This window comes from Poecile atricapillus, chromosome 25 (assembly GCF_030490865.1).
Source record: "Poecile atricapillus isolate bPoeAtr1 chromosome 25, bPoeAtr1.hap1, whole genome shotgun sequence".
In the NCBI taxonomy this organism is placed as follows: Eukaryota; Metazoa; Chordata; class Aves; order Passeriformes; family Paridae; genus Poecile; species Poecile atricapillus.
Window position 1 is genome coordinate 3,383,360 of NC_081273.1, and position 27,268 is coordinate 3,410,627.

Genomic DNA, 27,268 nt, shown 5'->3' on the forward strand with positions numbered 1-27,268 from the left:
CTGGCGCCTCTTCACCCACCCTGCCTCTCCCGCTCCCGACCACGGGCGCTTTCAGGCACAGCCGAGGGAAGAAGTCAGGGCTTCACCTGAGGACGCGCACGGACGAAGAAGAGACAGACAGGGAAGAAGGTTACGACCACAACACAACCAGGGGGAAGAAACGAGGAGGAGACAGGAAGGAGGGAGGAAGCACACGGGGAATGGACTCACCTTTCTTGCGCTTGAGCTTGCGTTTGCGTTGCTTGTTGACGAAGCAGGCGGCGAGTGTGCTGAAGAGGATGGCAGCAGCCAGGAAGCAGATGGTGGCAACGATGCCAGCCAGCACCGGGCGGGCTAGGCCCTCGTCCGTCAGGTCAGGCTGAGGGAAAACATCTGGGGAAAAACCACAATTCAGTGTTCCACCTGCTGCCTTCCCCAGAGAGCTGCCGCAGTGTGGAGGCAGTGACAGTGTCCAGGAATGACAAGCTCTGTAAAGACCCTGCTTCCAAACCAGCCCACCCAGGGAGAGCAATCAGCACTGCTTCAGGACCAAGGGATTTGGTGATCTCACACCAGATCACTGAATCATAAGATAGTTTGGACTGGAAAGGGCTGTTTAAGGCTGTCTAGTCCAACTCCCCTGCAATAAGCAGAGACATCTTCAACTAGACCAGATTGCCCAAAGCAATCTGATAAACCTTTCTGTGTTAGCTGGTGGACACCCAGGGAAGAAGACTCTACACCGAACAAATACATATTTATGTCTAAACACACACAGCTGCAGCAAACCTGCAGTCACCTCCTGGCTGTTTAACCTGCTGCAGCAGCACAAGATATTTCAACCTCTTTGTCAGTGCTTCATTTCAGCGTTCCAATGAAAACTGGGCTCCAAACCCTTACGATACCCCTTTGCTAAACAGGAGCACGTGTGCAGCCCCAGCAGAGCTCAGCTGTGGGCACGTGCAGATGTGCAGCCTGCACACCTCGCTGCTCCTGCCGTGTGCCATACCCAGGATCAGCGCATTCCCCCACGGAGCCTGGGCTTTCAGCCTGGGAGAGCAGCTGCCTGGGGCCGGGCACCTGCCAAACCCCATCAGAAAAACTGGGCGTGAGGAGCAAGGGCAGCGAGCGGGGAGGCTGCAGCAAGCTCTCCTCACCACACCGGCACCACTTGGGGGCAGAGAGAGACCGCTGTTTCCCAGCACAGGCTTTTCCACGAGAGCCAGAAATGCGGGCTCGCCGCATCCCCATCCCTCCCTGCTGCCCTCGCCTTCCCCAGCGCCATCGCAGCCTCCTCCGCCTGCCCCTCGGCTCCAGGAGCATCCTCCAAGCGCAGGGAACATGCACGAACCGCAGCACGGTGCAGTCTCCCGCTGCAAAGCCCTTTTCCCTGTGGACTCTGCACTGCAGTGCTGCGTTTCCCTCTCTCCACCTTTCCCTCCCGTTCCCAGGCTGCGCCAGTGCCCATCGGAGCTTTGTTCTCCCGGCTCACCGCAGCGCCGGGGCGGGCTGGGCTCTGCGCTGCTCCGGGGATTTGTCCTCACCTGCTCCCTGCCTGGGGTCAGCGCCGTGTTCAGCACATCCAGCACAGCCCTGCATCCCCCCAGCCCAGCTCACAGCCCCCCCAAGCCAGGGGGAGAAGAGGAGCCAGCCCTCACCTGTACTGGACACGCCAGCGACGTTGCTGGGTTCACTGATGAGATCCTGCATGACCGCCAGCACACGGAACTCGTACCAGGTGTCCTGGAACACCAAACACACCTGTCAGGGGCCCCACACAGCCTCCAGCCTCGTCCTACCAGACCTCCCAACATCCCCAGCATAAATAAAACCCTGTAACCCTTTTTAAGGTTAGCAAGTCAGGCTTTTATCCTTGCCCAGGGGGTGCGTAGCCAGTAAAATTCTGGCCTCCACCCAGACACGGATAGAAAACTTTTTCATCTATTTATAGGTTTTCATCAAACAAAAATTATTGTTCATTGGTTCTAAATTACACAATTCTCTTTCATTAATTAGTATTCTATCCTCTATTGGTTATTGATTTCTCGCTTCTTATGCTAATTAGTGCATATTTTTAGTCTTTTTAGTAGCTTTTTCCTCGCGTAGGGACTTTCTAATGTATACTGAGACTTTGCTAGTCTCTTTCGCTTCTGGTTTCTGAAAAATGTCCTTGTGGTCCATAAATCCTACATTCCAACCTCAACAATACATCCTTCTCTCCCAGGCTTTGTTCACTGAAGCACATCAGAGTGACTGTATCAAAACTTTAAGTTTCAGTCATTTTCTCAAGCTGCGCTCCTACAAAAGCAGCTTATAACAACTTCACCAAATGCTGGCTAAGAGTAATTGAGGAGTAACACACTATTTGTAATTCATATGTATATTATGATTAATAATTTAAATTTTAATGATTTTAGTTAATGGTGTTAAGTAATCTTTTCCAGCACTTGCCCAGCTCTTTGATCGAGCCCAGGGATCGAGCCACTCCAAAACTTCCCCAGAGCCGCAGCAGATGGTGCAATATCATGAAGGCTGGAAAAGATCCTTGAGCTGGGTGTGGTGTGGGCAGCCCCTGCTCACCTGGGACAAGTCCTTGGCAAAGAACTCGCTCTCGGAGCCCGGGATGCCATCATCCAGGATCTCCCACTTCTCCGCCACGCGGAATTCCATGATGTAGCGGTCGATGGGGAAGCTGTGGTTGGCGGGAGGGAGCCACGACAGGAGGACGCCTTGCTGTGTCCGGTTGGCTGTTAGGCACCTCGGTGGGGTAACCAACACCAGAGGCTCTGGAGTTGTTACAGGGAATGCTGGGGACAGAGCAGAAGGGACAGGGACACCTCTGAGATGGGGCAGGGCAAGCACAGGAGATCATCTTCCACATGTGCCCCCAGCAGCAGCAGGACCACTGTGGCTGTTCCCACATTCCAGGAGTTTAGGGCACATTTTGGGAGCCTGGTCTCTTATCACAGAAATAGAAAAGTGGATTTTCAAAAGGCACTGGACTAATGAGGCCGTGACTCCAGTGCTTCCTCCCACTTCCACCTGAGAGCCCAAAGGCTCTGAGCTGTAACAAGTGATCTCGTGCTCTATTAATACCTCCTGATCTCAGCTGAACTTAAGGAAGATCTGAAAGGTAACTGGCACAGTACAGCTCTCCCATGCTGTCTCTCAGGACAAGCCTTCCAGAGCCTCATGCTTCCAGAAAAGTCTGCAAGGTTCATCCAGGACCCTCCACAAACTAACCCCTACATGGCTAGAAACTACTGCTGATGGTGTTCATCTCCATCTTCAGCAGACATCTCATGGAGCAAGGCAAAGGGCTCCTTCTCCCCACAGACCTCCCAGATCCCTCCCCAGCACACCCCTCACTCCCAGGGAGGACCCACCTAGAGTGTTCACAGTGACCACCTCACTGAAGGAGCTGGTGCCCAACTTGTTTTGAGCCAAGACACTGAACTGGTAAGCAGTCTCCGGTTCCAAGGTATCCACCAGTAGCCAACTGGAACCAGCTGGCACAGGGAGAGACAGCCAGTCATGGGGTCCAAACTGGGCTCTCTTCATCCTGCCAAGAGAAAAGGGAGCATCCTCAGGGAAGCTGTCTTTGACAGGGAGGACAAAGAGGCAGCATTAACTTCTTATGCAGAAATGGAGCTTTCCCGAGCGATGGTTTGGTTTGGCAGCAGTGATGTGGATGGACGTGGGGCAGCCACTCACCACCCACGAGCTGGCACAGGACACCATCCCTCGTGTCCCACCTGCTCTCAGGGGCACTGCCACCAGCTCTCCCCTCTGCCCTGAGCTGGGTCAGGGATAACAGCAGTGCCAACAGCCCTGCTCTGACGTGATTTCCACCAGATTCCCACGGGCAAAAGTGGGAGCTGGAGCATTTTGGTGAGTGCTGCAAAGGGAACGGCTGACGCAGGAGACAGGCCCTGTTCCCATTTATACCTCGACATCTCCTGAGCCAGAGCCAAGTTCTCCCTCAGCTGTAGCCCTGTACATGTCATCCCACGAGAGACATTTAACTAAATCCCCATCTCTGCTACATTTGCACAAGTTGGGGGCTGCCAGCACAGCCTGGGGCACCGCTCAGGGTTTGGCAGAGCAGCAGAGGCACTGGCAGGGAGTGCAGGACAGAACCTTTCTTCTGGGGTCTAACCACAAATACAGGGTGAAAAATGCTCCCAGAGCCATCCCAGTGCCACCCAGGAGCATGCAGCCACCTCCACAAGCCATTAATCCCACCAGGATCCCACATCCCAAAGCAGCACCACTGCACTGCTGTGATACTGCAAGAATAGCTGTTCGTGTTAGAAAGATGCTTTAGGGAGCCTGAGGTTTTGGTGGTGTCCACGGAGGATTTGGGAAGGCTTGGTGCAGATGGTCTGTCCTGCACAGGTAAGGGGACACATCTGCAGCCACCAGCACACAGCCAGGTGAATCCACCCAGCAGGAAAAGATGGAGGAAAGAGAAATAACGCTGCTGTCCAGGGAGCAGAAGGTGAGGCAGAGAAGAGGCAGCAAGCCATAGAAACGAGCAGGTCGGTGGAGAGCCGTGCACATTCTGTGTGCCTCCACCTAACCCAGGGAAAGCCTCTGGATCACCACAGCTCCAGCTGGATCCCAGGATCCCCCAGCACCGTGGCAGAGGCAGGAGGGCAGCAGGGCAGCCTGTGCAGGTTTCCCTGCAGTGTTTAATCCCACTGCCCCCACATCCCTCCTTCCCAGCACTGCTGCAGGCACACGAGAGAGGGGCTGAGGGTGGGGAAAGCAGAGGGTAAATGCAGCACTGAACTGGGAGAACCCGCTGGCTGAGGGGGGATGTGGTGTAGCTGGAATGCTGGGGTGGCCCTGGAGCAGGGTTTGCATTTCCAGCCTTAACAATGGCAGACACAGGAGGAGAGCACGAATCCAGAGAAAATGGAGCCATGTTTTGCTGGAGCATCCCACAGTCACAGCAGGGAGGAAAGCACAGGATGGCACTCCGGGTGGCCCTACATGAGCCAGCTGTGTCCCAGATCCCTGGTCCCAGGGAACAGCACATCCCCCAGGGATCACATCCCAGGGTCAGGGTAAGACAGGTCACTGCCTGCCTGCTGAAAGCCCCCACAGCTCCCTGTGAATTCCTTAATGCAAGCTTGGTGCAAATGCCCTTCCCTGCTGGCTGTTCTCTCCCTGTGGAGTCGGGAAGAGCCACGAGGAGGCAGGAATCCGAGAGCAGGCTGCAGAGCAAGAGCAGCAGCAGCTGCTGATGCAGCCACGTCTCCAGAGCAGAGAGGTTTAACCACTCCTTCCCAAGGACATTTTCATCAAAGCAAGGTCTGCACTGCTCAGCTTGCTCCCTCATTTTCCCCCCTCTGTTCAATCCATTCCTTCTTTCCATCTCCAGACAGACAGCCCAGCCCCGGGCTGGAGCAGAGCAGAAATCATTACAGGCAGCGTCTCCCTCTCTCCTCTCTATCAGCAGCCTCCATCAGGGCAAATTAAGGCAAGGAAAGAATGAGAGAGCAAGAGGAAAGGCTTAGAATGCCAGGCCAAGCCTGGAAAGGGAAGGCATCACCCCCTCCACATTTCCAAGGATGATTCTTTAGAAGAAGACGACAACAGCAGAGCCCAAAGTAAATCCCAGCCTTGCTGCACTACATTTCTTCCTCCCCTGCCCCAGGGGAAAGGCACAGGGCCGAGCCTGGCCCTGCTGCAGGAGAGTGGGATGCACCCACCAGCTTTGGGTGCTGGGGAGCACAGGAGCTGTGGGAGCAAAGCCCCAGGGGCTCAGCCCCAGTATCAGGATCTCACAGTGCTGGCCATGATCTCAGTGAGGATTTGACCACCTCCTGGGAGCCAGAGAGAGGCTCAGAGCAAGGAGAGAACATTTCTGCTTAGTCACAGCTCTTCCAGGACACACTCTCTAAAGGTTGCATTTTCCATCCTCTCCCTGGCTGCTAAGCCTCATAAACAGTTTATCTTGAAATTAGATGCCAGAGGCACAGCTACATGAATGCAAAGCGTCTCCCGTGTACCACAAGCAGAGTAAAACCTGCTGGGGCAGACGGAGGCAGTGGCCAGCACAGAAAGGAGAGGAAATACGGGAACTACACGATCCCACCACCATCACCACCACCCATCTCTCCGAGGAACCCGAGGGAGCTCAGCCCTGTAAGGCCCACAGGCACAGAGCCAGGCACGCCACCCTCCCCACCCTCCTCCCCCCGGCTGCTCGAAGCTCGGGTCGGCTAGGAAGGAAAAGAAGCAGAGAGCAAAGCATGCCAGGATGACTCACAGAGGGCCGTACCAAACTGAGAAAGTCTGCTCGTATCCACCGTCATAGCCGGGCTCCCAGGAGACGTTGGCTGAGGTCATGGCGGCCACAACGTGCACGCTGGTTGGGGCGTGAGGGCTTGTCCCTGCAGAGAGAGGGGACAGCTCAGAGGGAGCAGCACCAGGGCTGCAAGGGGGCTTCTCCCAAGAGTCCGAGGGGATTCCTCTTGCACTGAGCCAATGGCCAAGGCCTTTTCTGCTGGAAATGGCAGCAGGACAGGTGGCCAAAATAACAGCACAGAGAAAGGCAACTCCACCAGGAAATAACATTTAAAGGACAAATTTGTCTTGGAATCGTAGAGTGGTTTGGGTTGGAAGGAACTTGAAGGGAGATCTACTCAAACCCTCCTGACATGGGCAGGGACACCGTCCACTTGACCAGGTTGCTCCAAGCCCTGTCCAACATGACCCTGAACACTTCCAGAGATGGGGCAGCCCCAGCTTCTGTGCCAGGGACTCACCACCCTCAAAGGGAGAAATTTCCTCTCAATAGCCCATCTAAACCTTCTGTCTCTCAGTTTAAAGCCACTCCCCCTCGTCCTGTCACCACAGTTCTCTTTGTGGGGAGCATCCCCATCTCCTGCCTTGCCTGGGGGGCTCTCCCCAGGCCCCTTTCCCCCCCTGCCCGTACCTACGACAGTCAGGTGGGTGCTGGCAGTAATGCTCGCGACGATGTTGGTGGCGACGCACTCCCACTCGCCGTGGTCGTCCTTGCCGAGGGAGCGGATCTGCAGGGTCCCGCCGGGCAGCGTGTTGTGCTTGCTCCTGCTGGGCTTCCCTACCTTGGGCAAGGAGCGGGGTGGGGAGCCAGGCAAAGAGAGAAAAAACGCGCCTCAGCAGCGGGTTGTGGGGCAGGGCGAGGCGGCGGCGGGGTCACTAAGCTACCTGCGCGGCCCAGGGGACACCGCCGGCCACCGGCAGGGGATCCGGTCTCTCCGGTCGTGGCAAGGCAGACGGTTCCCCCGTTTCCGAGAGGACCTGGGGGGCAACGCGAGAGGCATGCGTCAGGAGGCTGCTGCTCAGCACTCACACACAAGCGGGAAACCCCACGGCACTCGCACGGACAGCGAGCCCCGCGCCAGGGCTCAGCCTCCGGCATCCAAAGCTGAAACTGCTGCGGGAAGGGGCACCGGCCATCCCAGCTAAACCACTCATGGGGTGGGGAAGGCACAGGCTGCCCCAGGAGATGCCCAAACTGCCCCTCAGCCTCAGACAGCGGCAGATGAAAGGCAGGACAGAGCAGAGGTCTGGGCAGCAAGGGCCCCATGGGGATGTGGGAGGATGGCGTGCGTGGAGGTGCCTGGAATCTCTCAAGTCGAGCGGAAAGATGGATCTTGTAACAACTCATCTGTGCCCATCAGCCAAAGTTGTGCAAATCCCACGTTGTCCTGAGTCCTCTTCAGGTGTTCTTCATGTGGGGGACTCTGCTAATCAACACCAGGACCCACAGGTTGATGCAAAGAAGGAGGAGCAGAGGAGCCCACGGACACGTGGGGTTACCAGTGCAAGCCCAGGAGTCCTTCAAGAGACTGGTCAGCACTGGTGGGCTGATGGGGAGGGAGGGAGTTGACTTCTGCCACTGGAAAACTGAGCCCAGTCCAAGCCAGCCCTGACTGAGTTGGAGGAGATAAGCCCAGAGCCACAGAATATGAGAAGGAGCACCAGAAGGTACAAATGGGATTGGAAAGAAACCTGACTGAGACTGGTGAGGGCACAGAAAGAAAAATAAGATGGAGAAAAAGACCAAACAGCCAAAAACCTTTAGGCAGGTCTCTTGAAATGTGTGCAAGTCATGGTCCTCCTCGTGCTGCTAAAAGGGAGATCCAGCAGCTCAAGACACAAGGATTGGGGATGGTCCCAGACAGAGGGGACCCAGCTCACTCTCAAGAGCCCTAAGAAGGGCATGGAAGGCATGGAGGGAAGTTCCTGACAGCACAACAAAGAGCCCAGGAGGTCTCCTGTTCAGTGGCTTTCCTATGGGAGCAGTAAAGGTGGGAAGCAAGGGGAAGGCTGCAGGAGAACTGGAAAGCCCTCGCTGCTCCCAGGCTGTGCCACCACACCCTGCTCTATGAAAAGGAACATCTTGAAATCTTTCTACCCAGTCCAGCATCATAAAAACAGCTTCTTCCCAGGGTCTTTAAAGTCACGAGGCAGTAAAGCAGCTGCTGACTGGTCCAGAGCCAAGAGACCCGTGGATGTGCTGTGGTGACACATCCTCTCCCTGCACAGGAGGTGTGCGCTGTGAGAACGGCATTGCCACACTGCCACATCCTACCAGTGACCAGCTGGGAGCCAGGCAAGGAGGAGGGTGTCCTGTGGGCAGTGCTGGCGAGGCAGAGGAGGGGGCCGGGCCAGGGGCAGTGTTTCAGCTTTGCAGATGCTGCCGTGTCGGTTTCCCGGGATTACTCGGTGGCCACAAGCCGGGCTTCCCCCACCCACCTGCGGGACAGGACGGCAGTGGCTCAGCCCAAAGCGAAGCAGCTGTACCTGCAGTTTGTTCTTACCGGGACAGAGTGTGGCTTCTCTGTCTGCAATATTCACCAAAAGCCAAAGGCACTGCAGATTTGTCTGGCAGGCCGGGTACCTTTCTCCAGGCGATGATGGGAAAGGGGTCTCCGGCAGCAGCGCAAGGAATCAACAGCTCCCTCCCTGCCTCCTGTCTGTACTCCCAGCCTGGTAGCACCGTGAAATAGGGGGGGTCCTGCAGCCAAGGGGAAAAACAAGGAGTGTCAGCCTGCCCAAACTCCCATCACCAAAACCAAGCCTTTTCCAAACCAACCCAATCCCCAAAGGAAAATTGTGTGGAGAATGTATGCTAGGAACCTCGATGGCACACCAAATTACACACCTGGAGGGAGATTCTCTCCAAAGAGCCACCGTACTGGAGCATAAAGTCATGGAATGCCAGAATGGTTTGGGTTGGAAAGTACCTTAAAGCTCATGTCATTCCACCCCCTGCCACTATCACAGATTGCTCCAACCTGGCCTTGGACCCTTCCAGGGATGGGGCAGCCACAGCTTCCCTGGGCAACCTGTACCAGGGTGTCCCCTCTCTCACACAGAAGAGCTTTCTCCTCATATCTAACCTAAATTTTGCCTCTTTCAGTTTGAGCCCATAACCCCTCGTCCCATCTCTACATTTCCTGACAAAGAATCCCTCTCCAGCTTCCTTGCAGGTCCCCACAGACACAGGAAGGCTGCTGTGACAACTCCACACAACTTTTCCAGGCTGAGCAGCATCTTGCTTTTTTACCTCCTCGAAACAGGAAGAAACCCACCCACATCACATCAGCCATCAACCTGATTTCCTCGCCCCGGCAGCCGCCCCGGCGGATGTGTGTGTCTGGTACACAAAGCGTTGTCATCTGAACCTCAGCTAGACACCATGAATCACCACAGCTCCCTCCCAGGCACAGGACTCCGTGTTCAGGGAGGAAAGAGGCAGCAGCTCCCACCCCAGCTGCACCAGGAACTGCGCTGGGAGCCCAGCGCGCCCCAGGCGCCGCACGCAGCCGGAGCACGTGGAGCTCAAATCATCCATTTATTAAAACCCTCCTGAACCCAAGCCCAGGCCAGCAGGGCTAAGTGTTTTATTGGCAAAGGGGACATTCCAGGGAGATGTTTCCTCAAACTACCCCAGTCCAGTGTCAAAACCCGTGCTGCTGCTCCGGCAGGATATTCCCAGCTACACCAGACAGGGCGCCCTGGGGGTTTGCCGGTGCTGGTGGGAAGCACAGACACACCCTCACCCTGGAGCCTCTGCTCCTCCCCACACAACCCCGGGAGCTGCCCCTGGCACAGGAGGACACTGCTCCCAGCAAACCCATGGGATTTTGGCAGAAGAGTTACCTTCAGTACCAGTCGGGCAGGGGGAGACTGGCCCATCGTACCCAGGGCGTTATAAGGCACACAGGTGTAAGTGCCGAGAGCATCTTCAGTGGCCTCCTCGATCCGGATCGACCCGTCCTCCAGCAGGTTCCAGCCGGAATACTGCAGCGGGGAGAAGCAGGGAGCTCACTTATCCAGCACCCACCACAGCTCCTCATCTCCCCCTGAGCCAAGCCCCCCACCCACACCCGGGGTGGCTGTCATACCCCCAGGAGATGCCCAATCCCGCTCCCAACATCTAAAGCATCTCCTCAACAGCAGAGAGAGAAATCTTGGGCAACATCAGCCTGTCCAAACGCAGACGGGCTCCTTCATGTAGCCCAAAAGATTTAAGATCAGAGTCTAACACTAAATAAAACTTGTTCTGGAGTTGGCAAGACATCTCCACCTGGAGGGCTGAGGGCACCAAGGACCAGGAGGCCACAGCAGCAACAGCTTTAAATGGAATTAAAACTTCAAATCGTTAATATTTAAGCAAAAAATTTAAAATATTAAGCGTTTTCTCTGAATATTTAATGGCTAATATCCTTGCTCAGACTATCAACCCACGATTAGGAGAAGATGTACATTTGTTAAAAGGGTCTTTTTACCACCAGTTGCCTTTGGAAAAATAAACCAGGGCCACCAGGAGGTGACTTTAGGGGGAAGAAGGCATCAGGTGTGAGAGACACGGAATATCCACAGGCACTGTGGGCTCTGCACAAGTAGTGGAATTAACTGTGCCCACGGCTGATAAAGAAAAGCAGCCTCATCCCATCCATGAGATTCTTCTCTCCCAGCACAAAGGGACCCACAGGGTGCCTGGTGGTGCTTCTTGGTGTTGGCTGAGGACATGAGGGTCTGAACCCCGCTGTGCCCCCACCTCCCCTCCCCGGGGGCTTCGTTACCTTCTCGATTCGCAGGGGACGCCCGTCCTTGTTCCACTTGACCAGCGTGACCGGGGGCTCCGCCTCGACCGGGCAGCGGATGTACCCGTGGATCCCGATGGGAACGTAGATGATGGGGGGCATGTTCACCACGCGGGCAGGATCTGGGGGGGAGCAGCACCACGTTAGCATGGGGAGAGAGCCCATCTCTCCTCCCAGCCTGGCTGCAGAGGATCTACCTCACTTCTGTAATGAATTCCAAACCCAGCCAGGCTTGCTACGCACAAATCCACCGGAATACCTGGAATTTCTGGCAGGCTTTGCTCATGTCCAGGGTGTTCCTACCTGGGGCTCATTAAAGACTGCATTTAAGAAGAAATGTGAGATATGCCTGCTCCCAATTCCACACCAGCTTGTATCCTACTGAACTCTCTGCTGCTCCATTACAACATGACTCGTGCCAGGTGTGATGAACACCCAGCACAGCCTGGTTTGACATACCAGCAATCAAAGCTATTTCAACTGCCAAGCCTTAAAACACACCCAGATGGGAAAAGGGACCCATGTCCAGGCTGCCATGAGTCCTTTACCTCCCATATCTGCTTGTATTCGTGCCTCATTGAGGCTGGGTCATGTTGAACAGCAACCACCTCACCCTTTCCAAGATGCAAAAACCTTAAAATACATATCTAACCCCCCCCTCCACGCTGCACCACCCACGCAGAGAGGTGTCTCGCAATCCTCCAGTCTAGAATGTGTCATTAACAGCACTTCTAAGAGCTTTTTAATTAAGTGCGAGTGGGTTGAAGATAATCTAGACTTTCTTTAATAAGAAGCTTTTTTAAAAAATGTTATTTTTAATAAGAAGAGTGAGTATTTCTACAATCTCGTCTAGACACCGGCAGCACGAGGTTATGGGAAAATCCTGATGGGGCTTACGCTGCATTAAGGGATAAATGTGGAGGTTTTGGGGTGCAGCATCCCTGCACTGCTGATGCAAAGTGGGAGCTAAACATTAAGGTGCTTAATAGGAAGGGATGGAAGATATGGGGGTGTCCTTTCCTTATTGCTTCCTTGGGGCAAAACCAGCAGAGTTTGGGAGCTCTGCTCCCAGCACGTCACCCCAACCACTCCCCAAATCCGCGCGCCCCTGGCAGTGGCACCATAACCCAGATTGCCCAGCGCCGCATATGGAGCAGGCTTTACCCCCCTCTGCGCAACTCCACCTCTTAGGAAATGTAATCAAGGGCTCCAGCAGCGCGGGAGAGGGTAATGGGATCGAGCCTTTCACTACTAGGTCACTGGCCAGGGGCCAGCCCAGCCCACTAATGACCCAGAGCGGTGTCCCCATCTGCTTGGGAGGATGGGAAGCTCCCTCCAGAGCCATCATCCCCGCTGTGGATGAGGTTTGCTCAGGAGGAAAAGGGTTTGTGGCACCAAAAGCCGAGCACCCTTTGGCTGAGCGGCAGATTGTCCGAGCGCTGCTCTCCCTGCCATTAGAGCTATTTTTAACAGCTATCAGCCCTGACAAGCGGCCTTGGATTAGCAGCAGGGCAGATTTAATGGCCTGAGGCCACAGGCTTTCCCAAGAGCCACCCAGCTGGGCACATCCAAGCCCCAAATCACGCCTGTGCCTGGGCGCAGCACCACTCACACCGTCCCCCTGCCCACTCTGCCCCTTCATCCACAGGGACTGGCCAGCTCTTCTCTCAGAAGCTCCCCACTAACCAGCACCAGGTCTAAAGCCAGCAGCTCGAAGACAGCCTTGGAAAACCCACGCTGGGAACCCACTTTGCTCAGGCCTGTCTTTCATTATGAAATAAAAACGCCGCAGTCTTTTTGAGCGGAGCAATATTGCAATTGGAGCGGCGGCAATTGAGGCCATTACTGTGGAATGCCACAGGATGCCGGTGGCACACTACCCATTACCGCCCGGGGATTCCGGGAGAATGAGCGTGGGAAGCAACGCTCCTGCTCCAGCCCTTTCTCCTCCGCTTGTTTAGATCACTTACCTCACTTACCGCCTGAAAAATGTGACACGCCGAGCTCCGCGCTCGCCAAACGGCCACGACAACAGGAATAAACCCCCAAAATGAGCCCCCAAAAATACAGCTTGGCACTGAGAGCCCTGAGCTGGTGCTTCCCAGCAGGGTGAGGACAGTGAGGCATGGGATGATGCTCACCTAATTAAAAAGCACTTGTAGCAAAGGTGGACACCAGTCCCAGATGAGCAGCGTCACTCAGGCTGCTCAGACCATTTGCTTTCTTGTCTTCCACACCCACATGGGATGCTCTCAAGCTTTTTTTGCTGAGGATGATTGCATGTTCATGCAAAGGCTGCTGTCACATCAGCCCGATTCTCCCAGTGTCATACCAGGACACGAGAGCCTCTGGGGCTGCCTGGGAGCCAGGTGTTATCACTCCCAGCCCATCCCTGCACTCACACTGCACTGTCAGGTAGGCAGAGGCTGATGGCGAGCGGCCCAGGCTGTTGCTGGGGATACAGGTGTATTTTCCAGCATCCTCTGGTTTGACACGGAAAATAATCAGCGTCCCGTCGATCAGGATCCGCACCCTCAGCTTCAAGTCGCTGCAAGAGAAAAGGAGAGGAGGATCACAGGGAGAGCCAGGGGTGAAGCCCAACACAATCCCAGCTCCCAGCACAACCCAGGAGCAGCAGGAGAAGGAGAACACGCTGCCCCACCAGCTATAAACTCACTTCTTGAAGTAGACATTCTCCTCCTCCCAGTACCACAGGTAGGTGAGGTTCCCGGGATACGCCTCGGCCTGGCAGGTGAACAGCGCATCCTGGGAAATGTTGACTGTGATGTTCTCCGGAGGGGAAACGATAAAAGGAGGTCCTGGAGGGGGGAAGAGGAAAGTGTCACTCCCAGCACTGCAGGTGTTCCCACAAAGGCTGCTCAGCTGCATCACAGCGTTTTGGCTGGGAGCTGCTGGAGGGCTCTGGGGCAGGGCTGGCCCCGATCCTCTGAGAACCACAATGACCCTGTAATTCCCAGCCCTTTCCCTAATCTCTGGGCTCAGAACCACAGTGACCCTGTTATTCCCAACCCTTTCCCTAATCTCTGGGCTCAGAACCACAGTGACCCTGTTATTCCCAACCCTTTCCCTAATCTCTGGGCTCAGAACCACAGTGACCCTGTTATTCCCAACCCTTTCCCTAATCTCTGGGCTCAGAACCACAGTGACCCTGTTATTCCCAACCCTTTCCCTAATCTCTGGGCTCAGAACCACAGTGACCCTGTTATTCCCAACCCTTTCCCTAATCTCTGGGCTCAGAACCACAGTGACCCTGTTATTCCCAGCCCTCTCCCTAATCTCTAAGGCTCTGAGGAGGGGATCCACTCCCATGGTGCTCCTCCCAGGGCACACAAGGACACACCTCCCTTCATCCCCAGCACTTCTCGAGGATAGCATCACCCACAGGAAAAATCCAGGGGGAACAGACTGCCAGGAGCCAGCAGCTCACCACTGCCACAAAAGCAGAGCAGAGGACACCCTGTGCTCCTCTCTCTGCTGGTAGCTGTTGACCTAATTAAAGATTTATTTAATAAGAGAGGGAGCAAGGAGCAGGAGGCCTGTCATGCATCACCGCTGTCTGACGAGGCGCTTCATGACAGCCTCAATCTTTTCCCCGCTTCCCAAACAAAACTGAGCTGCCATCAGGGCCTGGCTGCTCATCAGCACGGCCACCACTGTCCCAATTAAGCGGATTCCTCCGTCCTACAGACCGGATGCAGAGCCCCGGGGCAGCCAGCACCGTGCCAGGCACACAGGCCTCGGGGGTGGCTCCAGGGTGACACCACAGCCCCGTGGCCCCTCCATCCCGGCTTCCCAGGGGATGCTGAGGAGCCGGAAGGTCTCACCTTGGACGAGCAGGCGCGTGGTGTGCACAGCCTCGCCCTGGATGCTGTAGGCCCGGCAGGTGTAGGCACCTCTGTCCTCCCGGCTGACCGAGAGCACCGTGAGGCTCCCGTCGCTCACCTGGGAACAAGGGGAGACCCTGGAGCGTGGGCAGGGACCCCCAGGGGGACGGGGAAGACCCTCCCTGCTTCCCACGGCAGAGAGCTGCCGGCACTTTCAGGGCCGGATGAGAGACGGGTTTCCCCGCTCTGCAAGGCTTGGGATATTAATAAACCAACACACGCGTTCCTGCTCGACGCCAAGGGGAAGGGAAAAGAAATCATGAAATAAATAAATAACCATCCCAGCGCATTCATCTCCCACAAGTGACTGGCAGGCAGCAGGCTCCAAACCGCTCCTGCCAAGCACCCTGCCACCACTGGAGCTTCAGAAGGAGCCTTGCTGGAGCATTCCCTGCCCCACTAGGGACCTGCTCCATCACTGGGGGATGAGGAGGACACCCCAGCTTGGCCACTGTCCTCCCTGTGGGGCCACCTCTCAGCCAGAGGAGTGGGTGGATTCCCCCTGGGGACACAGCAGAAGGATGGACAAGGGACTGTCACCTTTGGGGTAGCAGCACCCCCATGCACAGGGAGGCCTCCCAGCCAGGCTTTCCCCCCCACCTCATTCTGCCTCATCCTTCTATTTCAATTAGTAACAAATGATTCCTAATTACTCTCATTAGTGCCTGCGCTGATTCCAATGCCTGATTTACCAATTACAGCTCAGGGGGGAATCTCTGCTTGGGAGCCTCTGGGATGCAAAAAGGGTCCTGAAGGGGAGGGAGGAGGGGAAATCCTCCCTGCTCAACCCTCCCTTGCTCCGGCCCTGTTGCATCCATCTCTGCCAGGGGGACACTACCCCAGGCTGTGCCCCCACCCCATCTCCAGGGTCCTGGCCCCTGGGCTGAGCCTGCAGGGAGCAGGTCAGGTGCAGGAGCAGGGCTGTCCCAAGCACTTGGGTGGTCTCCAGCCAGCACCCAAGGGCTGGCAGCGTTACAGGCTGCTGCTCAGCAGGGATGGGGCGGGGGAAAATGGGCATCTCACCAAGGAGAAGTGCTGAGAAAGCACAGCTGGCTCCAGGCACGGCGGAGCTGCCGCCACCGTGGCCCTGTCAGTGCTGTCCCTGCCAGCTCCCAGCCCAGGAGTCCCCACGGCAGCCCTGCCCCACCTACCTGGTACTTGCCATTGGCACCCAAAAGGTCTCCCTCTCTGAGCCAGGTGACGATGGGCTTGGGGTTCCCGAACGCCATGCAGGTCAGGGTGACGCTGCTGCCCTCCTTCGCCTCTACGTACTGCGGCGGGGTCTCCGTGAACGTGGGGGGAGCTGGGGGCACAGGAGAGCACCGTCACCCCCCGGGTCACCCACAGCCACTCTGGCTCTGGGGACACACGGGGACAGAGGGGAAAGCGCTGCCTGCACACAGGGGACACTCTGCACATCCCCACGGCAGGGCTGGGAGCACCCCAAAGGCAAACGGGGCTGCAGGGACAGGGGTGTCCTTGGGGACACCGACCAAGAGGGGCCACATCGCACCCCAGCTCTGCCCCCTCTCCTCCCCCCAGCCTGCTGAACATTAACTCGCTATTGTCAAAACATGGGAAAACACCGCAGTGCAGATCGAAAGGCTCCTTCCTGATGAAAGAGGCTGGCAGGATTACAGCCCGCCCCTAATTACCCACGGTTGTTAAAGCCCACTTTAGAGGAAGACAGGTTGGCAATTTAATCTGCTTGGGGGGAAAAAAAAAAAAAAAAAGGAAAGGAATTATATTTTGTTTCTCCCCAAATGATTTTTATTTTGCCCCTAAGAAAATTAAGCGTTGTAATGCCACAGCCCTCACCCTGAAAGCAATTCCTCGGGCTGGGAGGATTATGGTTATTATATTGTTATTAAGCCCCTGCACACCCCGTGCTGCATAAAAGCCCCAAAACTGGCCCATTTTGCCAAGGGGAGGGACAGGGTATCTGGGGCCATTTTCCAGCCCCTCCAGCTGGTGCTTTGCAGGATCCGTGCACGTGGCAGAGGTGAGCCAGGCACCACCATCCTCCTCCTTCCTCCTCCTCCTGCCCTCCTTCCCAAGCCCTCAGAGCTCATTAGCAGGCTGGGGGAAAGCAGGAAGCGGCAGGCAGGGCAGCAGGCAGGGATGGGGCTGGTGGCCTGCACAGCCCCTCTTGCAAAGCTCCCGCTCACTAATTGGGCTCAATTAGGTGGCTCTGCGCTGTGCCACAGCACAGCATCCCCCCAAAGGTTAAATTAATTGCACAAGGTCAAGGCAAGACCAGCGAGGAGCTGCCAGTGGCCACATCTCTCCAGCCACCCCACTGCAGCAGGAGAGGCACAGCCCTGCTGCTGGGCTAAAAATAAAGATCTCTCTCCTGATGCGGAGAATGACAATTTGCTAATTAGTTTAATATACAGCCCTAATAAAATGAAAAAGTAATTTGAGTAAATCTGAATTTCAAGAAAACAAAGATTTGATTTTCTGATCTGTTTGTTGAGAGAAGATTCATTCCCAGCCCTGGTTCTTGATGCCTCTCCTTTAAACAAGCTCTGTGTAATTAAACTGAAGAATCCTTAATAAAACTTCGTCCCTTTTGAAGTCACGCCCTGGCTGGAGCAGCCAGCCTGGATGGCTTCAGGCTCGCGTGTCTGCCAGGCACAGATGCCATCGAGGCCAGCATCCAGCAGGTATCCAGCATCCACCAGAAATCCCATTTTGGCACCGCACAGCCCCCGCCGCGCTCACCATTGACCGTGAGGTGGACCCAGCTGCCGTTGTGGAAGGTGTCGTACTGCTGGTCCAGCATGAGCACTTTGCACTCGTACCAGCCCTGGTCCTCGGAGCGCACCTGCTCAATGCGCAGGGAGGCTTTGTCGTGCAGGCTGGCCCGGCCTGTGGGAGAGCACAGCGTTGGCACCATGTCCCTGACACCAGAACAGCCCCTGGAGCATCACTGCAGGGGACACCCCATCCCCACACCAGAGCAGCCCCAAAACATGGCCACAGGGGACACCTCATCCTGACCCCAGAGCAGGCCCCAGAACATCAGGGGACACCTCATCCCAAACGGGAGCAGCCCCCAGAACATCCCCACAGGGGACACCTCATCCCAAACTGGAGCAGCCCCCACAACATCCCCATAGGGACACCTCATCCCAAACTGGAGCAGCCCCCAGAACATCCCCACAGGGGACACCCCATCCCAAACTGGAGCAGCCCCCAGAACATCAGGGGACACCTCATCCCAAACTGGAGCAGCCCCCAGAACATCCCCACAGGGGACACCCCATCCCAAACTGGAGCAGCCCCCAGAACATCCCCACAGGGACACCCCATTCCCGTGCTGGCACTGTCCCAGTTTGGGGCTGGCTGATCTGCGGGGCGCGGTTGCAGGCGGTGGTGCCAGGCCGGTGGTGCCAGGCCGGTGACACACTCGCCCGTCTGGGGACAGCAGAGCCAAGCTGCCAGGGCCAGGCAAGGTGCCTCGAGCGATGTCTGCCCGCAGCGACACCGGCCTTCTGCTCCCAGCCGGGGGCTGGCGGCGGCACAGCCGGCACACAGGCGTGCCCCAAAGCTTCTCCCCGCCTGGGAGACTCCCAGAAAACAGGGCAGCCCTGAGCTGACCCTGTGCACAGCCCCAAAAACTGGGTCAGGAGCAAAGCAGCCTAAACCTCTGCCCTGGTGCAGTGGCCATCGGGCTGTGGGATCACCCATTGCTGAGCTGAGTTTGGCACGGCTCAGCTGGTGCATCCTCCCTGCTGCAGCGTTTCTTAGAGCACTTTGGGCAGAGAGTCCCATATGACTCAGGGAAGATTCCCAGGACAGCATTCCACAAGGAAAGGAATACCACAGAGGGTCTGTCCTGCCACACCAACCTTCTCAGGGCTGCTTTCCAGCTCCCAGCTCCCACCAGAGGACACCAGCCACGTGTCACAGGCAGCACATTGGCGAGCAGCCACATGAGTTCTGCAGCTCCAACCTGTCACCTCTGCCCAGCACGTGGCCCTGGCTCCATCCCCAGTGTCCCTCCCTGGGCTCACAGCTGCTCTGGGGCGCAGCGGCAGCAGCAGCAGCCACCGCCACCACGCGTCACCCTGGGTTTCTCTGCCTCGCTTGCTCCCGTCCCACGCAGCCCAGCTGGCTTCCTAACGCTGCTGCTTAATTAAAACCAACTGGGTGGAAAGCGAGCAACGAGAGGCAGAGCCTGCGTGGTTTCCGACGGAGGAGCGGATGGAGCGGGGCTGCGCATCCCGGGCCGTGCTGCGGCCAGGACCCGGCACCCTCCCCTCGTCCCCCCCAGGACTCACCGGCATACTCTGGGTCGACATGGGGAGGGTAAAACCCAAACTTGATGAAGATGGGGATGGGGACGCCGAACTTGAACCACTCCACGACATAGGGAGGGGGCTGTCCCGTGAGCGGGTGGATCACGTCGCATCCCAGGATCACGCTCTCGCCAGCGCGAGCGGTCACGAACTCGGGCTCCTCCCTCGAGCCAAGGGCACCTGCGAGGGGTCGAAGGAAGAATCCATGGCTGATCCCACTGCTGGTCCCCAGCATGGAACCAGGATGGCCAGAAGAGCAACAGCAGCAGTAATGCTCATCCCCAGACACCTGTCTCCAACAAGAGCAGCCAATGGGTCATCCTTGCCCCAGAAACAACAGGGGGTCCCAAACCCTTGCACTCAGCTCCAAGGCCACCCTGAGCTACCACAGCAGTCAGGACAGTGGCCATCAGCACCCCAATGCTCCAGGACAGCTTCCCAACCTCTTCAAGGGTGATGCCCAGTGACCCCATGGGGGATCTGCTCTCAGTAGAGCGGCACAGAGCACACCTAGCACTGTTCCCCACATTGCAGCAGCACCCGGGCTGCCCTGTATCCTTTGGATACAGGGAAATGGCTGCTTTTAGCTCGTGCCCCTGCATCCTCCAGCGAGCAGGACCCTGCATGCAGGGACCCCTGACCACAGCTCTGCTGCGCCAGCTCACGGACCCAGCTCTGCTGCCGGTGCCAGGACGGGCTGGGCTTTGCAGCCACCATGCTCCAGCCAAGCCCACATGTCCTCGGGCATCCCTGAGAGCCCCAAGCCCGAAACCCGTCTGCGACCTGCGCGTCGGGTCTGTCACCCTGCTCCTCCCAGCTGGGTAATTACAGGGGACTTTGGTCTCAGCTCCGAGGCTGCTCCACCCCGGCTGTGCCGCCCTGCTCGCTGCAGCCTGGCGTCATCCTGCTCCGCCAGCAGCAGCAAAGCTGCATCCTCAGCACGGCGCTCAGAGAGGGAGAGAGAGGGGGAAACCCAGGGCTGGGGGAAAGCCAAACAGGGGGTCCCCAAAACTAGGTTTAGACCCACATCGCCCTTTCCATCGAGGAAGGGCTCCCCGTTTTCCAGGCACACGCGGCCGCTGGCTGTTCCGGGGGGGATGCTCGGGGAGGGATGCTCGGGGAAGCACGTTCCCACTCCTCCGCGCTGCTCCTCGGGGCCGCCGGTGATTGGCGGCGAGTGACATCACCGCTTCCCCGCCGCGGGAGCCGAGCATCACCGAGCATCACCGGCTATTTTTGGCTCTGGCACAAGCGCGTACCGGCGAGAGGCCCGTGATGTGCCACCCCACGGGCCCGCCAGCCGAGTGTCCCCGCGAGAAGGGCAGCGGGCAGAGCTCGCACACGGCACGCACAAGGTGTGTCCCTGCCCAGGGTCACAGCCCGATGGTCACCCGAGCGTCCTGAGCCCCCACGCCCCCGGCACACGGGCACGGGTGGCTCTTTAACTGGGAGGGCTGGCTGGTGGCAGCGGGGTGCGTGAAGCCGGGGTGCAGAGCTGTGAGCCATCTGCAAGGAGCAGATGCTGCATTGCACACCCACTGCAGGCAGCCGGCCCCGCTCTGGGGGTCCCGCAGAGATGGGGAGGGGGGTCCTGCATGGCCACGGATCCGCCCGGAGCCCAGCGGGGCGGGGGAATCGCTGAGCACACACGTGCGGTGTGCACGCACACCCCCGCACACGCTTTGCACCGCCTCGACAACGCTCTTGCACCTTTCCATCCCTCGTTAGCGCTGCATCGCCGATGAGCTCCCGTTCGCACCCTGTCAGCAGGGACCGTGTCAGCCCTCCCCTGCCACCCCGGCACTGAGCTGGGAGAAGCCGTCCTGACCCCGCTGTGCCCATCCGGGAGGGTGAGGGGGGCTGCGCTGGGAGCCCCCTCCCTGCCCATGGCCCTGCTGCGGGGACAGAGCCATCACGTGCTGCTCAAGAGCATCCAAGGACGCGCTTCCCCGGCCGCCTCGCCCGAGCGAGCAGGTCCCCAGCACCTCGTCCCCTTCAAAGTGACACCCTGTACCCACCAGCAAGAGGAAACGGAAGCTCCAGCACCCAAACCCCTTTCCCAAGCCCCCCACCTACCCCAGCGCTCCAGTTCCCGGGCTACCAAGAGGGAATCTCGGTTTCCAGCACCTCTCCACCAACTGGAGCCTGGAATGCTGATGTTTGCCCAGCTGGAGCAAGCTCGCTGCCCAAGAGGCCACCCTGACACCCTGGGGACGGGCGCCAGGGAGTCACCCTACGCTAGGATGCCCTGAGTGGCTCCCTGGCAGGGCACTGGGTGACGTCCCTGGGGAGGGGACGAGCCAGGCACTCTGCCGGACCCACGCCTGGCCAGGGCTGCCTGGGCTCAGGAAAATAGGTCATCCCCGGCAGCTCACAGCGCCGGTGTCTGATCGCAAGGCCGGTGGGGAATTGCACGCACGGCTGAGCATCACCTCCCCAGCGCACGGCCGACTGGCAGCCACGGCAGAGAACCGGCCCCCGGCTCTCCCCAGCTGCCACCCACCCTGCTACCAGCCCCGTGCCTTCCTGTCCCCACTTCCAGAGCACCGGGAAGGCAATGGGAAGATGTCTCACAACCCCTCTTTGGGTCTCCTCAACTTCCCAACCCATCAGCCCTGTGGTCCCAACCCTGACCAGGTTTTTCTTCGAAGTTCAGACCATGAAGAAAGCGAGCAATGGAGACTGCAGCTCTCAATTCAAAGTGTTTTCTCACCCCCACATTTGTAGGGAAACGCTTGAAAACAACCCGCAGACGCCAGAAGAAACAGAGCACAAATAGACAAGGTATTTTTAAACCCACTTTATTTTCCCAGCCAAGTTCAGAGAGGTTTCAAGGCTGAATCTGCGGTTTGGAAACAGGGTCAACATCAGGGAGCGGCAGCAGGGATGCGAACCCCAAATCCGCCTCGGTGCAGGAGCTCACGTGAAGATGGGGGATGCCTTGTAAAGAAAAACAAGTAATCAACAGGCTTCGTCATCCAAGCAGATCCAGGAAAAATAAAAGCACGCCGCGTGCCAGGAGGCAAGAATACAAGATGCGGAGGTGGAGTTGAACAGCATCCCAAAGGGAGAGGAGGGAAGGCTGCCGCCACTGAGACGGTGCCACCGCGGGGCTCCCCAGGATGGCGATGCCAAGGATGGGGAGACCCTCACCTGGATCTGGGCATCCAGTTCCTCTGATCCCAAGGGCAGAGGTAGAAGGTGCCACAGGACCTGGTGAAGCTGAAGGCATTCAATCCAGCATCTCTGCTGCACTCGCTGAAGCAGGACCCTTCCTGCAGGTGCTTTCTGAGAAGGACATGGCCACGGTAGAGAGGTTTCCAAAGGAATTAACGCCTGGGAAAGCTTTCCTGCTTGGCACAGTGGACACCCATGCCCTGGGGCAGAGAGGGCATCCTGTCCTGATCCTCCATCGCCTTGCAGCCTGCTAACAGAGGCACCAGGATCCATTTCCAGTGCTGCCCCACACCCCTGGCACTCATCCCCACCCTGTGCCCCCATGGGGACGGCTGAGGGAGCAGGCACAAGGCCTGGAGCCTGCGGACCTCCCCTCCCTGGTGATCCGAGATGAGATGTGCTCTGACACATCCCGCTCCCATCGGTGGAGGAGGGATATGGCAGGGATCTCTGAGGACAAGGCCACCAGCGTGGCATATGGAGGCCAGCAGGGAAGGAGAGCAGGCAGCCATCACCATGAAATGAAGAGGGGAGCGACTGCAGCCCAGGGTGGGGGACAGGGACAATGAGCTGCAGGGACCCCGGCTGCCAGGGCAGGGTGTGGGGTGCCAGGAGATTGCCCATCCCCCACCTCTGTAGACCCCTAAATATCTCAGTGGGGGTTGCACCCCCCATTACAAACCCAGTCCCTTTGCCTATCTCGGGGTATCCAGAGCCCCCCAAAAGCATCTGCCTGTCTCCTGGTGGGGGGAAGCCCTGGGGCTGGGAGCACAGCCCTCACCCCCTCCCCCAGCTGGAAAGCAGCATCTGGGCTTTCAGTGCAATTCCTGCTTTTTAAACCCGATTTTCCAGATGGATGGAGGGCGACGCGCAGGTCAAGTGACGTGCCTCAAGGTCACACGGGGCCAGGGAGGAGAAGCATTAGCAGCTCTGAGGGGTGGCTTGGTGCCCCATTCACAGCAAGATGGGGACTCAGAACCCCATTCCTGAGCATGAGGGGTGCCCTGTGGGATCACCACCACCCTTCCCAGGCAGCCAGGCAGCTGCCCTGGCATCCCAAGGGGAATGCATGCATGGGATGCTGCACCACAGCAAGTCCTTGCTCCCTGGAATGGCACAGGTGGGAACGTGCCTGGCCAGGCAGCAGCTCAGCAAGCACATGAGAGCACAGGGTGATGTTCTGAGAGGCAAGGAGATGAAGCAGGAAAGAAAATTTCTTCCTTAAGGTCATCTTACACCTACCTGGGGGTCCCTTGTGCCCCCTCCCTCTAATCGCCATCCGCCCGGTGTTGAGCATCCGATGTTGGCAGCTGCCTCGTGGGAGGCATCATCTCCCAGCAACGACCAGCAGCTACCTGTGCGCTCCCTGTGAGCTCCCTCTGCACACCACGGGGCTGAACACACAGCTGTGCTGGGAGCTGGAGCACCAAACCCATCCCAGAGGACACCTCCTGCAGCTGGAGAGCGCTGCCAGGGTGCTGTGCCCCCAGCCCAGCCCCACATCACAGCAGGACCCCCATGCAGGACCCCTGGCATCACCCTCCCCACGGAGCAGTGGGTACCATCCCGGTGCCTTCACAGTCCTCCAACAGGAAACCGGGATGCAGGCAGCGCTCCGAGCTGCCCGCCAGCAGCTCCTGAATCACGCTGTTCCTGGCTCAGGCAGCCCTCCCACCAACGCCAGCCTCTCCATGGAGGAGCGGGAGGAAGGGAGTTGTTTTTCCAAAGGCCAGCTGGTCGCTCAGGGCTCCCGGCTCGGGAGATTCCTACCGCAGGGAAAGGGAGAGGGAAGGACTCCTCCATCGGCACGGCATGGGGTTGGACACGCTGCTTGCCCATCTGCAGGGCTTCTCATCCAGCATGAAGGCACGACCTCCAAGACAGAGGACCAGAGGTGAAAGGGAGCTGTGCCACCCTGCCACAGCTCTGGAGAGGAACTTGCAGGGCTCACCCATCACCAGCAAAGCTGAATCTTCCAAGTCAAAAGGCAACTGAGCCGGCAAAACATTGCCTCAAAGACCCTCCGGCATGCCAAGTCATCGAGCGAGACGCTCACGTCTCTCCCTGCCCCGCGCGCTCCCATCCAACAGGTCCAGAGGAGCAGAAAACCTCCAGGGAATGATGGAAATGGGAGCCCGGCCAACGCCCTTGGCTGTTCCCGGTGCCAAACCATCCCCTTGCCAGAAGAGAGCGGGGCCAAAGCTGCACGTGCCAAATCCAGCGGCTCCCAGTCCAGACTCCTCCACGGCCAAAGAGGCAAAACCCCAGAGCTCTGCGCCAGGAGCGAGCAGGGGATGCAGCGCTGGCACTGCCACACCGAGCCACTCCAACCGGCCAAGGTCAGCGCCAGGAGCATCGCCCACCGCGGCGTCCAGGGAACCTCTCCAACGGAGCCCGCGCCCGGGGCTGGCGGAGCCCAATCGTCCCTCTGCAAACCCTCCTGACAGATCCACGAGCATCCCCACTCCCTGCACGGTGCCACAGCGTCACACTCGTGGGAGAGGGAGGAAAAGCCCCTCGGTGTGACGGCACTGCTGGGAATGCCAGGAGGCCGGATCCCTCCTCTGACACCCACTCCTGGCGCGGTCACGTCCTGGCTCTCCTCCCCCATGCCATAAGAGGGGATAACGCACCCTCCTTCCCTCTCTGAGCCGATTAACGCCTGGAAAGCCCTTGGAGAGCCAGGCAAGAAGGCTGTCCAGGGCCAGCACCGCTGCTTCTCAGCTCAACAAGGAGGAAGTGGTGTGGGAGGAAGGCCACGGCAAGAGGAAAACCCCCGGAGAGGGCACCGGCACACGGTGAGCCCCAGCTCTCCTCCAAAGCCTCGTCCCCAAGCAATGCGGGCTGCCAGCTCCCCATGAGGACGGGACAGTGCTGGGACCAAAGGGTTGCAGCAGCTGGGGCGAGTCCCGTGGGCTCCCTGCCCCTGCGGGGGCCACGCCGGCCCGCAGCACCCCCTCCCCCGGCACCCACCCACGCATTACTCACGGCACGCTCATTCATCACGTACACGCTGCTCCACACGCACAGCACCCCCCGTGCCGGGGCTTCCCGGCACCCACCCAATCCAGCACCAGCTCCGGAGCTCCATCCGAGAGGCTCCAGGGTATTTCCAAGTTCCCAGGTGCCGAACGAGCTGTTCGGCTCCTCTCCCCGGCAGAGCATCCCTGTACAAGCCGCTGCTGCAAACACTGCCTCACCACACTGCAGCACGCAGCTCAGGCAGGCAGCAGCCGGCCACGGCTCAGTAAGAGGGGCTACGTACCCCCAAAACGGGGCAGCCCCATCCTGACCCCCGCGAAAGGACAGCCCCGTCCTGACACACCCCCACCCCTGCCTCCAGGAGCCGCCTGCCAGGCGAGGAGGACAAGGGACTGTGGCATGGCACAGATGTGACCCAGCAGGCTCGAGGAGCGCTGTGAACCGGGGGGGCTGCAGCACCCCGGCACCTGCCCCCTCCCAGCCCACCCGTGCCCCCCGAGGGAGCGTCCCCTCCGCCACGGGGAAGGAGTGGTGGTGGCTGCCAGCCAGGCATCGCTTGCTGCCGGCAGCCACCGCATCCCCATGGGCAGGGTGGGTGACAGCCAGGGCACGGCTCCAGGGTCTCATCCCGGGAAAGAACCACCGGGACACAGGGATAACCATGTGCACAGTGAGGAACCAGCGGCAGAAATGGGGGACGTGCTGCACCAGCGACAGGCAGCTCCCCTCTACCTGCAGGGATGGCTCGGAGGGCTGGAAAGGGGCTGGCAGCTGAAGGGAAAGAAGCCAGAGCAGGAAAATCAGGGTTATTCCCTCCTGCCGTCTCTGTCCTGACCTTGGACAACCCTGTGCCTCAGTTTACCACAGCACAGTAGCCAGCCTGCAGTGGGGGGAGAAGGAGGACAGCCTCTCCTGAGCGGTGGGGGGGGAAGCAAAGTCACCCCCAAACCCGCAGCCGGGGCGCTGCAGGGGAAGGCAACAAATCCCTCCTGCATTTCTCCTTGCCCAGCCGGGCTATCCTTGCAGGGAAGGGCAAACGCTGTCCGCACCCCCCGGAGCTGCCGCAGGCGCTTCCCCAGGATCAGAGAAGAAATTCGAATGCGGAGAAAAGCTTGCCCATCCCTGATCAAGGGGGACACTCAGCCAGCGGTGCCCGCCCCCCGCCAAGACCCGCACCCGCTTCCCTTCTCCCAAAGGGAATTTCCAGCCCCTGGGCAGAGGCTCCGCCGCACCGGGAGCGCGGCTTCCCGAACTTCCCCAGCTGCAGCCGCTGCCCTCAGGGAGGTCACGGCCAGCCCCGCCGAGCGCCTGCGGAGGGAGGGAGGATGCGCCGGGCGCTCCCGGCTCCCCCCGGCAGCGGGGGATGAAGGAATCGCCAGCGCCCCGCCGCAGCGGGAAGCGCTCGGTCCCCGCGCCGGCAGCGGGGAAGACGCGAACCCCGCAAACCCCCTTCGCAGCCGCAGTTCCCCCTCCTACCCTCCTCCCCAGCCTCTTCCCGGTACCCTCTCCCCGGGACGTGATGCCCGCCCCCCCCGCCGCCGGTGCGCGCATCCCTCCCGGTCCATGCGCATCCCCCCCGCCGCATCCGGTACACCGGGAGAGGCGGGGGGGGCACACGCAGAGGCGGCCCCGCCGCCGCCCCGCAGACCCCGGCGCGCCCCTCCCGGGCTCATCCCGGCGGAGAACACCCCGCGGCCGCACTCACCTTGGACGGGCAGCCCGCCGGCGCCGAGCACACTTGCTACCAAAGCGGCCACATACCAAATCATAGTACTACCGGCCCCCGGTGCGCAGCATCTTCCGCCCG

At 58.7% G+C, this 27,268-nt stretch overlaps 2 protein-coding genes across 2 annotated transcripts in view; one reads left to right on the forward strand and one right to left on the reverse strand.

Annotated features, from left to right (window-relative positions):
- Positions 1–27,230, reverse strand: part of IGSF9B (immunoglobulin superfamily member 9B) — a 39,728-nt gene extending 12,498 nt beyond the window's left edge. The window contains exons 1-17 of the mRNA XM_058857244.1: positions 27,167–27,230; positions 19,285–19,482; positions 17,723–17,869; positions 16,150–16,301; positions 14,939–15,056; positions 13,771–13,912; positions 13,496–13,641; positions 11,073–11,215; positions 10,147–10,287; positions 8,882–8,998; positions 7,183–7,275; positions 6,929–7,079; positions 6,272–6,383; positions 3,366–3,541; positions 2,560–2,786; positions 1,638–1,722; positions 211–372 (exon numbers count right to left, since the gene is read on the reverse strand). Of these exons, the coding sequence (XP_058713227.1) occupies positions 211–372; positions 1,638–1,722; positions 2,560–2,786; positions 3,366–3,541; positions 6,272–6,383; positions 6,929–7,079; positions 7,183–7,275; positions 8,882–8,998; positions 10,147–10,287; positions 11,073–11,215; positions 13,496–13,641; positions 13,771–13,912; positions 14,939–15,056; positions 16,150–16,301; positions 17,723–17,869; positions 19,285–19,482; positions 27,167–27,230 (2,374 nt within the window). The remainder of the gene's footprint in view (positions 1–210; positions 373–1,637; positions 1,723–2,559; positions 2,787–3,365; positions 3,542–6,271; positions 6,384–6,928; positions 7,080–7,182; positions 7,276–8,881; positions 8,999–10,146; positions 10,288–11,072; positions 11,216–13,495; positions 13,642–13,770; positions 13,913–14,938; positions 15,057–16,149; positions 16,302–17,722; positions 17,870–19,284; positions 19,483–27,166) is intronic.
- The window catches only part of ACAD8 (acyl-CoA dehydrogenase family member 8), a 134,408-nt gene continuing 120,671 nt past the window's right edge, over positions 13,532–27,268 (forward strand). The window contains exon 1 of the mRNA XM_058857248.1: positions 13,532–13,535. The gene's annotated coding sequence lies outside the window, so the exon portion shown is untranslated. The remainder of the gene's footprint in view (positions 13,536–27,268) is intronic.